A 12736-nucleotide genomic window follows, 5' to 3' on the forward strand; every position below is an offset into this window, starting at 1 on the left:
TCACTTAAAATCAGAACATTTTGATGTGTCATTTTAAAATAAAAGCCCTTTAAATTGTAACATTTATGTAATTATACACAATGTTTAGACTGTTATTAAAAGAAATCTGTCTGATATCACAGCTCAATTTTATATAGCCCTGATAGTACACTACTTGTATGTGTCACTCACTTAATATCAGAACATTTTGGTGTGTCATTTCAAAATAAAGGCCCTTTAAATTGTAACATTTATGTAATTTTACACAATGTTTAGACTGTTATTAAAAAAAATCTGTCTGATATCACAGTTCAATTTCAGATAGTACTGATAGTACACTACTTGTATGTGTCACTCACTTAAAATCAGAACATTTTGATGTGTCATTTTAAAATAAAAGCCCTTTAAATTGTAACATTTATGTAATTTTACACAATGTTTAGACTGTTATTAAAAAAAATCTGTCTGATATCACAGGTCAATTTCAGATAGTACTGATAGTACACTACTTGTATGTGTCACTCACTTAATATCAGAACATTTTGATGTGTCATTTCAAAATAAAGGCCCTTTAAATTATAACATTTATGTAATTTTACACAATGTTTAGACTGCTATTAAGATAAATCTGTCTGATATCACATTTCAATGTCATATACTACTGATAGTACACCACTTGTATGTGTAACAGTCTAAACATTGTGTATAATTACATAAATGTTACAATTTAAAGGGCTTTTATTTTAAAATGACACATCAAAATGTTCTGATATTAAGTGAGTGAAACATACAAGTAGTGTACTATCAGTACTATCTGAAATTGAACTGTGATATCAGACAGATTTTTTTTAATAACAGTCTAAACATTGTGTTGAAATAAAATATTTTTGAAATTTAAAGGGTCTTTATTTTGAAATGACACATCAAAATGTTCTGATATTAAGTGAGTGACACATACAAGTAGTGTACTATCAGGACTATCTGAAATTGAACTGTGATATCAGACAGATTTTTTTTAATAACAGTCTAAACATTGTGTAAAATTACATAAATGTTATAATTTAAAGGGCCTTTATTTTGAAATGACACATCAAAATGTTCTGATTTTAAGTGAGTGACACATACAAGTAGTGTACTATCAGGACTATATGAAATTGAACTGTGATATCAGACAGATTTTTTTTAATAACAGTCTAAACATTGTGTTGAAATAAAATATTTTTGAAATTTAAAGGGTCTTTATTTTGAAATGACACATCAAAATGTTCTGATATTAAGTGAGTGACACATACAAGTAGTGTACTATCAGGACTATCTGAAATTGAACTGTGATATCAGACAGATTTTTTTTAATAACAGTCTAAACATTGTGTAAAATTACATAAATGTTACAATTTAAAGGGCCTTTATTTTGAAATGACACACCAAAATGTTCTAATATTAAGTCAGTGAAACATACCAGTGGTGTACTATCAGGACTATATGAAATTGACCTGTGATATCAGACAGATTTTTTTTAATAACAGTCTAAACATTGTGTAAAATTACATAAATGTTATAATTTAAAGGGCCTTTATTTTGAAATGACACATCAAAATGTTCTGATTTTAAGTGAGTGACACATACAAGTAGTGTACTATCAGGACTATATGAAATTGAACTGTGATATCAGACAGATTTTTTTTAATAACAGTCTAAACATTGTGTTGAAACAAAATATTGTTACAATTTAAAGGGCTTTTATTTTAAAATGACACATCAAAATGTTCTGATTTTAAGTGAGTGACACATACAAGTAGTGTACTATCAGTACTATCTGAAATTGAACTGTGATATCAGACAGATTTTTTTTAATAACAGTCTAAACATTGTGTTGAAACAAAATATTGTTACAATTTAAAGGGCTTTTATTTTAAAATGACACATCAAAATGTTCTGATATTAAGTGAGTGACACATACAAGTAGTGTACTATCAGGGCTATATAAAATTGAGCTGTGATATCAGACAGATTTCTTTTAATAACAGTCTAAACATTGTGTACAATTACATAAATGTTACAATTTAAGTGGCCCTTATTTTGAAATGACACATCAAAATGTTCTGATATTAAGTGAGTGACAAATACACGTGGTGTACTATCAGGACTATATGAAATTGACCTGTGACGTCAGACAGATTCCTTTTAATAACAGTCTAAACATTGTGTTAAAATAAAATATTGTAATAATTTAAAGGGCCTTTATTTTGAAATGACACATTATAATGCCCTGTTATTAAGTGAGTGACACATATAAGTATTATTATTAGTATTATTATTAGTATTAGTATTATTAGTAGTAGTAGTATTATTAAAATAACATATTTTTTTATAATTTACAGGGCTTTTATTTTGTGTACTACCAGGACTACATGAAATTGACATGTGATATCAGACATAACATGTGAAATCATGTGGATTCCTTTTAATACCACTCCACAGCATAATGATATTAAGGGGGGGGGGGCTTTTATTTTGAAATGTGTTCCTTCTCACGCTTGCCGCAATGTTTAGTGTATGCGCGCTCTGAGAAACAGCGTGGGGGCTAGTTTGACCAAGCGTTTTGCAGTGGGTGCTGGCTTGACCGCAATCGGGTGAGGCAGACGGAAAGTCTCGGAAAGCTAACCTTAGCTGCTCTTCCTTTCGTTGTGCTGGTTCTGGTTTAGCTGGTGCTTTGCCAGTCGTTACATTGTTGTTTGTTTATTTCTTTGTTTCTGGTTGATTTATTGTATTTGGTGTCGTCGTCCAGACGCAGTTTATTTACTTTATTATTTACTTATTTATTGTTTTCCTACTTTTGTGTGACGTTTTTATTTTTCATCTTTTGCAATTCGTTAAGATTATAGTTTCGTTAGTATTTTGGGTTTAGTTTAGTTTGTTTGTTTTCTAATTTTATTTGTTTTTGCGATTTATTATTCATTTATTTTCCTTAAAGAGAGGGCCTTGGCCTGTATCTTGTGTCTTGGCCTGCAGGCCCTGTTTGCTTTTAGTTGTGTTTGCTTTCAGTTGTGTTTGCTTTATTGTGGCGTTTATTTGTTTGGGTCTGTAGGTGGGTTTTGTTTAGTTACTTCTTTTTTTTTAGTTCTAATTGTTTACTTTTTAGTTTGTTTTGTGTAAGAATTTATTTGTTATTTTGGTTAAATATTTCTGTTTATTTGAATATTTTGTCATTGCAGCTAGCTTAGTGATGTGTTCAGCTAAGTACATCACTTTTAATTCCTCAAGCCAATGACAAGAACTGCCTTGAGCAGTAACGCGAATGTCGGAATCATGTGGGAATTGCGGGCGGGAGTGGGACTGAAAATCATATTTTTTTGCGGGAGCAGGAGTGGAAATGCTGTCCCGCGCAGGTCTCTAGTATTAACACGGCCTGTCCCGCCGGCGGGCCAGAAAAATATCATAATTCATATCTGGCTGTGTTTGAGTAAGTATAGGGTCAATATAGACACCCAATATGCCATTTTAAAGCTAAGAATCTCTACCTTTCAGTCACATTTAGCTGTATTTCGTTTTAGAGCTGAAAGCGTGCGCTAGACGGTCCGGTTTGTGATAAAAACACGCTCTTTGATCCGCCCGGGGTACCTGCAACAACACCCCCCACACCCAAACAGAGCGAATCAGCACCTACCTGAGAGCACTGACTTCAGAATCCACCCAACCATCAGAAAATCCATCAATCCAGTCCCCAATAATCCCCATTTATGTCTGAGAAGCGCTCTTATAAATCCGACGCAGATTAAAACTATTGGAAACTCCAGCGCTGTGTTCTGAGACTTTCCCTTTGTTCTGGAGCGATCAAACTGCGCATGCGTGTTACCATGGTAGTTGGGCAGACTGAGAGCCCCCCTCTGCCCCCCTACATTCTGTCAGCCAATCAGGTGGCGAGTTATGTGGGACAGAGGTGAAGCCCGCTCTGAAACCGGACACTCTGAGAGCGCTCCCCCCTCCCTCTGGAAAATCTGCTCCAGCGGGTCTATTCTATAGGGAGAGAACAGGCTGAGAGACCTTCTTTATTGCGAAATAAGTTATAAAATTAATAGTTTTTATTCTTCTAAAGTTTCCAGTCCTTTTCAGAAACAAAGGACCATCCCAGGTTCAGATCTCTATCATATCTAGGGAGCAGTTTATAATTTTACATGGTGATTTTAAAACTTCTAATAGCAGAATATAGAGCTACTAAAACACTTCATCCACATAAATATATCATTTCATGGATCTAAAAATAAAAAATAGAAATAGAAAATCTGAAAAGCGCCTAAAAATTTCCTGTTTTTTACCATATTTTGAACCTTACATGTTCAATTGAATACTTTTTTTAGAATAGTTTTGTATTTTTTGGAAAATATCGTCAAAATATCGTTATCGCAAAAATCCAAAAAAATATCGAGATATTTTTTTTTGCCCATATCGCCCACCCCTATGCTAAAGTATACGATTAGTACAGTAGTACAGTGTGGTGGTAGTACTTGTGAGTGGTTCAGCTTATCAAATCTTTGTAGGTTGTTTGATCTCCTTTACACTGGTTGAGTTTGCTGGTTCTGCAGTGTGCAGGCTTCACTGACAGAGGGAGGTTATTGTTCTTTGATGAGATGGTTTTTGTCACCTTTATTGGCTCCAGGGTCATAACCACATCCTCTGTCCTCTTCACAATGCAAAGACCATCCACGTAGTCACCTTGCTTTTGAGTTTCTTTCCGTGTAGGCCTCTAGAGTTACAGACGTTAGACTTACAAATAACTACAGTTATACCGGCATGCAAGGAAAATGTAAAATGGTTCATTGTAGAGAAACAGGCTTTGTTTAAACTTTTGTGATGTGGTTCTCATATGCAGAGGCAGGTAGGATGGAGGTGCATCATCTCTCCCTTAAATAATCACAGTGTTAAGTTTCGAACTGTTACATTGCAATTAGTACAGGGCAGTGTATTGGTTCATCTAGTATGCTGATTTTAATTTTCCATCTGTTATGTATTTTCACAGAATCGATCATGGGTACAGAATCATTTATTCAGCACAAGTGATAAAAATCTTTTAAACACTGGATACAAGGTGAAAGAAAAACTTCAAGGGCAGTAACTATGGCCCTTTTTTAGATATGTTATTACTGTAGCTTAAAGGATTATATTATTGTAGTGTGAACAAAATGTATTTAATAACTGGAGAACCAAGTTATTTGTGAATAATAAACAGCCATTTAAATTTTTTATTGCATCTATGCCTTCAAGAAAAGCATGTAGTTGTTTGATTATAGTAAACTTGTGTCTAACTTGTGCAGTATAATATTTGAAAGAGAGATGTCTCTTTTGAATACTTACATTTTAAGTATTTAAGTCTATTTATATTGTTTTTATATTTATTTAGTTTTGCAAAGGAAGCCTTTGATGGTGTATCTCTTTTTAAGGTCAGCTGTTTTTCTGCTAATGCAGTCTGATTTCTTTATATATTCTGGATTAGGGCTGCACGATACTAGAAAAAGCTTTTTTTTTTTTCATCAGTGAATGCACATTATGATATTAATAATGAGCTATGTGTACTTAAGTTTGGACTAAAATTAAATTGGGAATGTATAATGTTTATCTTTTAGAAATATCATTGAAAATAAGAATAGTGTTTTTTTTGTATTAATCTAAAAATCATTTTACATTACACAATTTCACATTTTTAATTTGCACATAAACACATTGCGATAGCAATGCTAAAATTAAATATTGTGCAGCCCTTATCTGGATACAATGTATAAATATGATTTGGGCTGCAAGTCTGAATATTAACTAGAAATACAATTGCTGTTTGGCCATGCACTTGCTATCACAACCAACTGTGTCATTTGCATAACTGTTTGTAGATAGACTTTCTTTGAAACTTTAATTGACTGCACTGCATCTTGGGCCTGTGTGTGTGTGCTGTGCCTTGCGTTATTTTTTAAATATGTGCACTACACAAACCCATAGTTAACATCAAGCCTATCTTTGTCCATACTTTTAATGTATTCTTTTCAGGGGTGGTGATAGAAACCATTAGGCTTGTTTATCAAATCTTGATTTCATCATGGTAGACTTATGTATTTTTCTGTGCGCTAGAGGTTGTGCGTATAGCCCGTTATTGTGGAGGAGAGCACCTCCATGAAGCTAGTTGTGCATCATCACACACTGCAAACTAGAAACTAAACTTAGAACATGAGCAGCAGAAGCAGCAGGCACACAAACAGGTTATGACCGGGGTCATAATTATCACCAACATGGATCTGAAACACCCATGACTTTAAATGAGTCACCAACAATACCTGAAAGTATAACATGAGTAATTTTTGACTTCTAGTCCAAAAGGTCAGGACTGTGACTATTGTATAATATATATTGCAGTCCTGAGGGATAAACAAGCAAAAAAAATGCTGCTCCTAAAGTAACAATAGGGCTACTGCATCTTACTGTGTGATTAAGAGCTGCTCAGCATGTCAGGCAAATGCTGGAGGTGGTGAAGAACAAACTGAGGTATAATTAGATATTCAGAAAATAGAAATCTGCTGGTGTTATTGCTGTCCCACAATGCTTTGAGCTCTTGAAGGCCCTACAGGGTCTTAGTGGCTCTTAGTGACTGCTTTTTGTTATGTCAGTAGAGAAGCCTCAGGAGGAGCCTAAACACTCAGACACTCTTGCAGTGGCCAGTCAGTGCCAACTGTATAAGACAAATTGACCAAATTCATGACTAGCGAGCATAAATTATCCTTTGATGGATGATTGCATTGTACACAAGTATTCGCTACTCTTAACATGTCTGATTCAGTCTAATCCAGTTTAATCCATGACAAAAACCCATTTCTTCAGGATTGAGTCAGGTGTGTGGCTGAGTGGGTGTGTTTTAGATTATGAGTTTGTAGAGCATGTTTGAGTGAGCAGTGAAGCTGGGAAGGGACTCAGTTTAGGGATGCTTGTTCAAGTGGGCACACTCTAAGAAATATAAGTACAGATTTGTACTTAAAAGAGTACAAAGCTTGTCGCTGGGGCTATACCTTATATTAAGGTTCAAAAAAGTACCTTTCAGTGAAAGTACTTTTTTGTACCCATGGCTTTTGTGCCAGTAAAGATTATAAAGATTATAAACATTGTCATCAACTAAAAATGGCTCAAAAACTTGATGATACAAAATTGTCTGGCTTTCAAATAAAAAATGTGCAATTTAAATATATACTGTTCATTAGTACAGTGATGCAGAATACTGAATGTACCCTTTGGCTGGTTAAATGGTACAAATCTGTACTTATTGCTGTTAGAAATGACTTTGTACTTCAGAGGGAACAAATCTGACCCTGTAAAGACCAATATTGTACCTTTGAGGGGACAATTATAAAGAATGTACCTTCGAGTACAAAAAAGTACTCATATCGTACCTCTGTTTTTTAGAGTGCATGGAGTTGAATCAGTAAGTTTTTTTCAGGGTTTAATTGGGGAAAGTTTCCTTGAGTTGGGAATAAAAAATAGGTTTAAAGATTTAACGTAAACCAGCACAATGATTGCGTGTTAGTTTATTCCGTCTCATTTAAAGAGTTAAATTGGAGTAGATTTTTATGTTTTTACTTTCAAGGGATGAGTCAGATGTTTTGGGATAGAGTTGCTGGGGATGGGGATGTTTGAGTGGACTTGGGGCTAAATAGCCATGTTTTTTTGAGTAGAATGAATTAGGAGGAGTTTGTTTGAGTGGGGTTTTGGGGCAGAGGTGGGGTATTGTGCAAGGGATGTGTGGGGCTGAGTGCATATTTTTTAGGTGAGGCTGGGATTGGGTATGTTTTTTGAGTAGGGCTGGATTGGGAGGAGTTTGATTGGTGTTGTAGGGGTATTAGATTAAAAAAGAGACATGTGGTGCTGTTTGTTTGGGTGTGGTGCTTATTAAGCACGTTTATTGGAGTGACTGTGTGGAGCTGGGAAAGGTGGTGTTTGAGTAGATGGGTGGGGCTAAGATGGGGGTTGTTCAGGTGGGGCTTGAACGACATTGAAACTGGTTAATTTTATACACATATCTGGAGATTTAAAAAAAGGGGGTGGGGATAGATTCATGTAGGCTGAATTGGGAGTGGTGTTTTGAGGCTGAGATTGGAGATTATGAAGGGGGCGTGTCCGAGTTGGGGTTGATGGGGTGGCAGTCTGTTTGAGTGGAGGGGTGAGGCTAAGATGGACGGGGTCATTCAGTGGGTACTGGATGAAGTTAGTGGGGGTGGGGCTCAGTGGCTAAGTGGACATGTTTCTTTAAGTGGAGCTGAATTGGGAGTGGTTTGTTCAAGTGAGGCTGAGATCAGGGGATTGAGAGTTGTGATGGTTTGTGTGAGTGATAGGTCTGAGTGGCTGTGCTTGCTTGAATGTGGGTGCGACTTTGTGGGCATGTTTTTATGAATGAGGCTGAAAAGTGAGTGTGACCTATCACTAAGAGAACACAGGTTTGTTTGTTCCTTCATTTGGTTAAATTGTAGTAAAATCTTCTGTCGTTTTTACTTACGGTTGCGTTTACAGTAACTAACAGACAACAACAACAAAAGTGTTGCCACAGGGGCAACCAGGGGGCATGAAAAGGTCTGTGATTGCTTAAAACTGGTTACTAAGGCAACTGTTAATGTTGAGCCCTGAGCTGTAACTGGAGCTCCGTGAAGCTGAGTGGAGTTTATTATTACTTTTTAAGGGTCTGTGAGTGAGTCAGTGAATCCCTCGACCAATACAATGAAAGCGCTTTTCCCGATTGCAATTTTACATGCAAAATTTTATTACCACAGTGGCATCATAATCTCCTTCATTAAGGTTTTATTGCTCAGTGCTTTGGTACGGTTTCCACAGGAGTGTTTTGGTGCTAAATGAGAACGAATGCTTTTTCCACATGGCACCAATGCAGCTATTGTATCAGCTCTTGTGTTGAGTAAAGCGGCTCATTGTTTTTATCAGCGACGTCGCCTTCTGACAGCCAGGCCTCATCATTCACACTGTATCATTGTGCCTGTCCCTTCAGGGCATTGTGAATGTGTGTGTGTATGTGAGTGGGAATGAGATTTCAAGCCTTAATTTGCAAAGAGCACTGTGGTATAGGATGAGTAGATAGAGGGGAAAACATGGCTGTGATAACCACACACTGGCTGCATAGGCACTGCCAATTGTTCAAAAGCGTGGATTATCTAGTTCTCTTCCTGTATTTCACTCACATTTGAGAGTTGTTTGTTTTAAAGGAACAATATAATGGATAACTTTTTAACTGCTTTTTTTAGCAAGAGTTTGGCATATGTAAACATTGTTATGGGGGCAAGCTCAGACTCAGATTCTTGGTCGAAGACATTTTTGGTATATAAAATGCAGTATTTATAAATGTTTGATATTGGAAGGATTGTGCATATGTGAATTATACTGAGTCATGCATTTTTGCTTTCTCTCTTTGTTGTTCTCTGTGCACTCTGTCTTGCTGTATTGACTGTTAAAAAAATAGATATTTAAAAGATATTGGACAGCAATTAAGCTTATTCGTATGCTGTATGTTTTTATTTAGATTGCATTGTAGTCCATATCTGCATTGCATGCAAGTTAATTGTAAGATGATTTGATTTATTCATAGTTTATATTAGTATTTTTACCTGCTTCTTAATTTTACTGAATGTATAACTTTAGTCCCAATTTCTTCAATTTATGAATGTTTGTTTATGTGCATTACCAGGTTTTACATTGTGTGTAAATAATGTTTAGTTGTTAGTTGATTAGATGAACACAATTACCCAGCTGTCTGGTTGGTTTTGACATGCCCCACTTGCTTAGATTTATGACTGTACCTGAGTGTCCATTGTCTTTTTGTGTTCACAGATAAATGAGCTGAGTCATGTTCAGATCCCGATCATGCTGATGCCAGATGACTTCAAGGCATATTCCAAGATCAAGGTGGACAACCATCTATTTAACAAGTGAGTTTCATCTATTTCCAGAAATATCCCTGAATTCAGGAAACATTTACTTGACCTTTGTTTGCACAATGTGGATAAAATAAAATTATATTGCTGTATGTAGATGTTGCAAGTTTACTTTGCCTTTCAAAATGTAAAAACACAGTAAGTAGACAGAATGTGCTATTGGTTATTATTATTGTTATATTACTGGTATGTTAGTTAAAGAAACACAGTTAGAAGAATACTCAGGTTTGGTTGTTAATCTTTGAGTTAACCTTCAGTTATTGTATTGTATAAGCGCGCAGTAGTGCAGCGGCTTCTTACGCTCCTAGCGAACACCCTATTTTGAGCTGTTTTTAAGTCGGTTCTGAAGCCAACTTTACGCGCCCCACGCATGTGAGTTACAGCAGAACCGGACTTCTGAGGATTAAGGACAGTTTGGTCAGTAAAACAGCAATTATGGACAATAATATCCGAGCTACGCTGGGCGAGCTGCAGCTCCTCCGCGCTCCGGCGCGGGGGAGCGGATCGCTGCAGACAAAGGGCAAGAGGAGGAGGCGGTGCGAGCGGCGTCAGAAGAGAGGAAAACGCGCTGGGGTGCTAGCCAGGCTAAAGGCTAATGCTAACCGACCCCCGATTCCGTCGCTTTTCCTCTCTAACATCCGCTCTTTGGATAACAAGCTGGACCTGCTGCGGCTGAGGATGAATGTTTCTGAGGAGATGAGGAACTGCGCTGTGATTTGTCTCACGGAAACCTGGCTGAACCAGACCATAAACAAAGGTTGGTGCACAAACTGCGTGTTGGTAAACAGCCACTGCTCCGAGGCGACAGAACAGCTGACTGTAAAGCGTCGTCCTCACTATCTGCCTCGTGAGTTTTCGGCGGTGTTCGTGATTGCTGTTTACATAGCACCGGATGCTAATGCTAACAACGCGCTGAAGGAGCTTTATGACAACATCAGCTCGCTTCAGAACAAGCATCCGGACGCGTTCTACGTGGTAGTGGGGGATTTTAACCACGTAGAACTGAAGAACATGCTGCCGAGGTTTTACCAACACGTGAACATTCCAACGCGAGGTAATAACACGCTGGACCGTGTTTACTCTTCTGTGAAAGACGCTTACAAAGCCTTCCCCCGCCCCCACCTAGGGCTATCGGGCCACATCTCCATCATGCTGGTCCCCGCATACCACCCCCCACTGCGACGCTCAAAACCCACACAGAAAACCATCACGGTGTGGCCCAGTGACGGCGCCGCTGTGCTGCAGGACTGCTTCGGCTGCACAGACTGGCGGATCTTCAGGGAGGCTGCTGAGTGTGAGGGGGAGCTGGATCTGGAGGAATACACATCTGCTGTTCTCGGGTACATCAGCAAGTGTGTGGAGGATGTCACTACTACCAAGACTGTGACTTGCTACCCGAACCAGAAGCCCTGGCTGAACGCAGAGGTGCGTTCCCTGCTGAAAGCCAGGGATGCTGCCTTCAGATCTGGAGACTCGGATGAACTCAGGAGGGCTAGAAGAGAGCTGACTGCTGGAGTTAAGAGGGCAAAAGCTGCATATGCTCAGAAAATCCAGGGACACTTTTCCTCCCAGGATCCACAGAGCATGTGGAGGGGCATCAAGTGCATCACGGACTACAAATCTAACGTTGCACAAAGCTCCAAAGACCCATCCCTGCCTGAGGCTCTCAACACGTTCTACGCCCGCTTTGAGAACCCTGACACACCCCCCAGCACCAGACTCCCACACTCACCAGGAGAGGAGCCCCTCAGCGTGACACCAGCAGAAGTAAGGAGGACGCTGAGGAGGATTAACCCCCGGAAAGCTGCCGGCCCGGACAACATCCCCGGACAGGTGCTAAAAGACTGCGCAGACCAGCTCTCGGACGTCCTGGCCGACATTTTCAACGCGTCCCTCATCCAGGCAGCTGTCCCCACTTGCCTGAAGACCGCCACCATCATCCCGGTCCCCAAGAGCTCCACAGTGACGGGTCTGAATGACTACCGGCCAGTAGCCCTCACTCCGATAGTCACAAAGTGCTTTGAAAGACTGGTTCAGACCCACATCAAAGCCACCATCAACATCACTGTGGATCCACACCAGTATGCATACAGGAAGAACCGATCCACAGAGGATGCCATTTCCTCCGTGGTCCACACTGCCCTCACCCACCTGGAGCAGAAGGATTCCTACGTTCGGATGCTCTTTGTGGACTTCACATCTGCTTTCAACACCATGATTCCTCAGACACTGATAACCAAACTCTCCTCACTTGGACTGAGCTCTTCCCTGTGCAACTGGGTCCTAGACTTCCTGACCAACAGGCCGCAGTCTGTGAGGATTCACAACATCTCCTCCCCCTCCATAATCCTCAGCACTGGCTCCCCTCAGGGCTGTGTGCTGAGTCCCCTCCTGTTCACACTGCTCACATATGACTGCTCACCTCTCCATCCAGGCTGTCATATTGTGAAGTTTGCGGACGACACGGCAGTGGTTGGATGCATCACGAACAGAGATGAGTCCAGCTACAGGCAGGAGGTGGAACACCTGGAGGATTGGTGCAGAGAAAACAACCTCTGCATTAATGTAAAAAAGACAAAGGAGATGATTGTGGACTTCAGAAGGGGCAAGCATGCCCACCTCCCCCTGCACATTGGAGGATCTGCGGTGGAAGTGGTTGACAGCTACAGGTACTTGGGTGTGCACCTGACCAGCAACCTCACCTGGAGCAACAACACTTCCACTCTGGTCAGGAAGGCACACCAGCGGCTCTACTTCCTCAGGAGGCTGAGACGAGCTGGACTCGGGAGCGC

At 39.3% G+C, this 12736-nt stretch overlaps 1 protein-coding gene across 2 annotated transcripts in view; it reads left to right on the forward strand.

The window, feature by feature from the left end:
• Window positions 1-12736, forward strand: part of pip4k2aa (phosphatidylinositol-5-phosphate 4-kinase, type II, alpha a) — a 49123-nt gene that overhangs the window by 17020 nt on the left and 19367 nt on the right. Inside the window, exons 1-2 of one of the 2 annotated variants that reach the window (XM_022683562.2) lie at window positions 8422-8444; window positions 9841-9938. In XM_022683562.2, the coding sequence (XP_022539283.1) occupies window positions 9874-9938 (65 nt within the window). In that variant the 5' untranslated portion in view covers window positions 8422-8444; window positions 9841-9873. Of the gene's footprint in view, window positions 1-8421; window positions 8445-9840; window positions 9939-12736 lie in introns of those variants that run through there. The other variant, XM_022683557.2, reaches the window with a different exon arrangement.

The sequence above is a fragment of the Astyanax mexicanus genome, chromosome 1 (assembly GCF_023375975.1).
Source record: "Astyanax mexicanus isolate ESR-SI-001 chromosome 1, AstMex3_surface, whole genome shotgun sequence".
NCBI classification, from domain to species: domain Eukaryota; kingdom Metazoa; phylum Chordata; class Actinopteri; order Characiformes; family Acestrorhamphidae; genus Astyanax; species Astyanax mexicanus.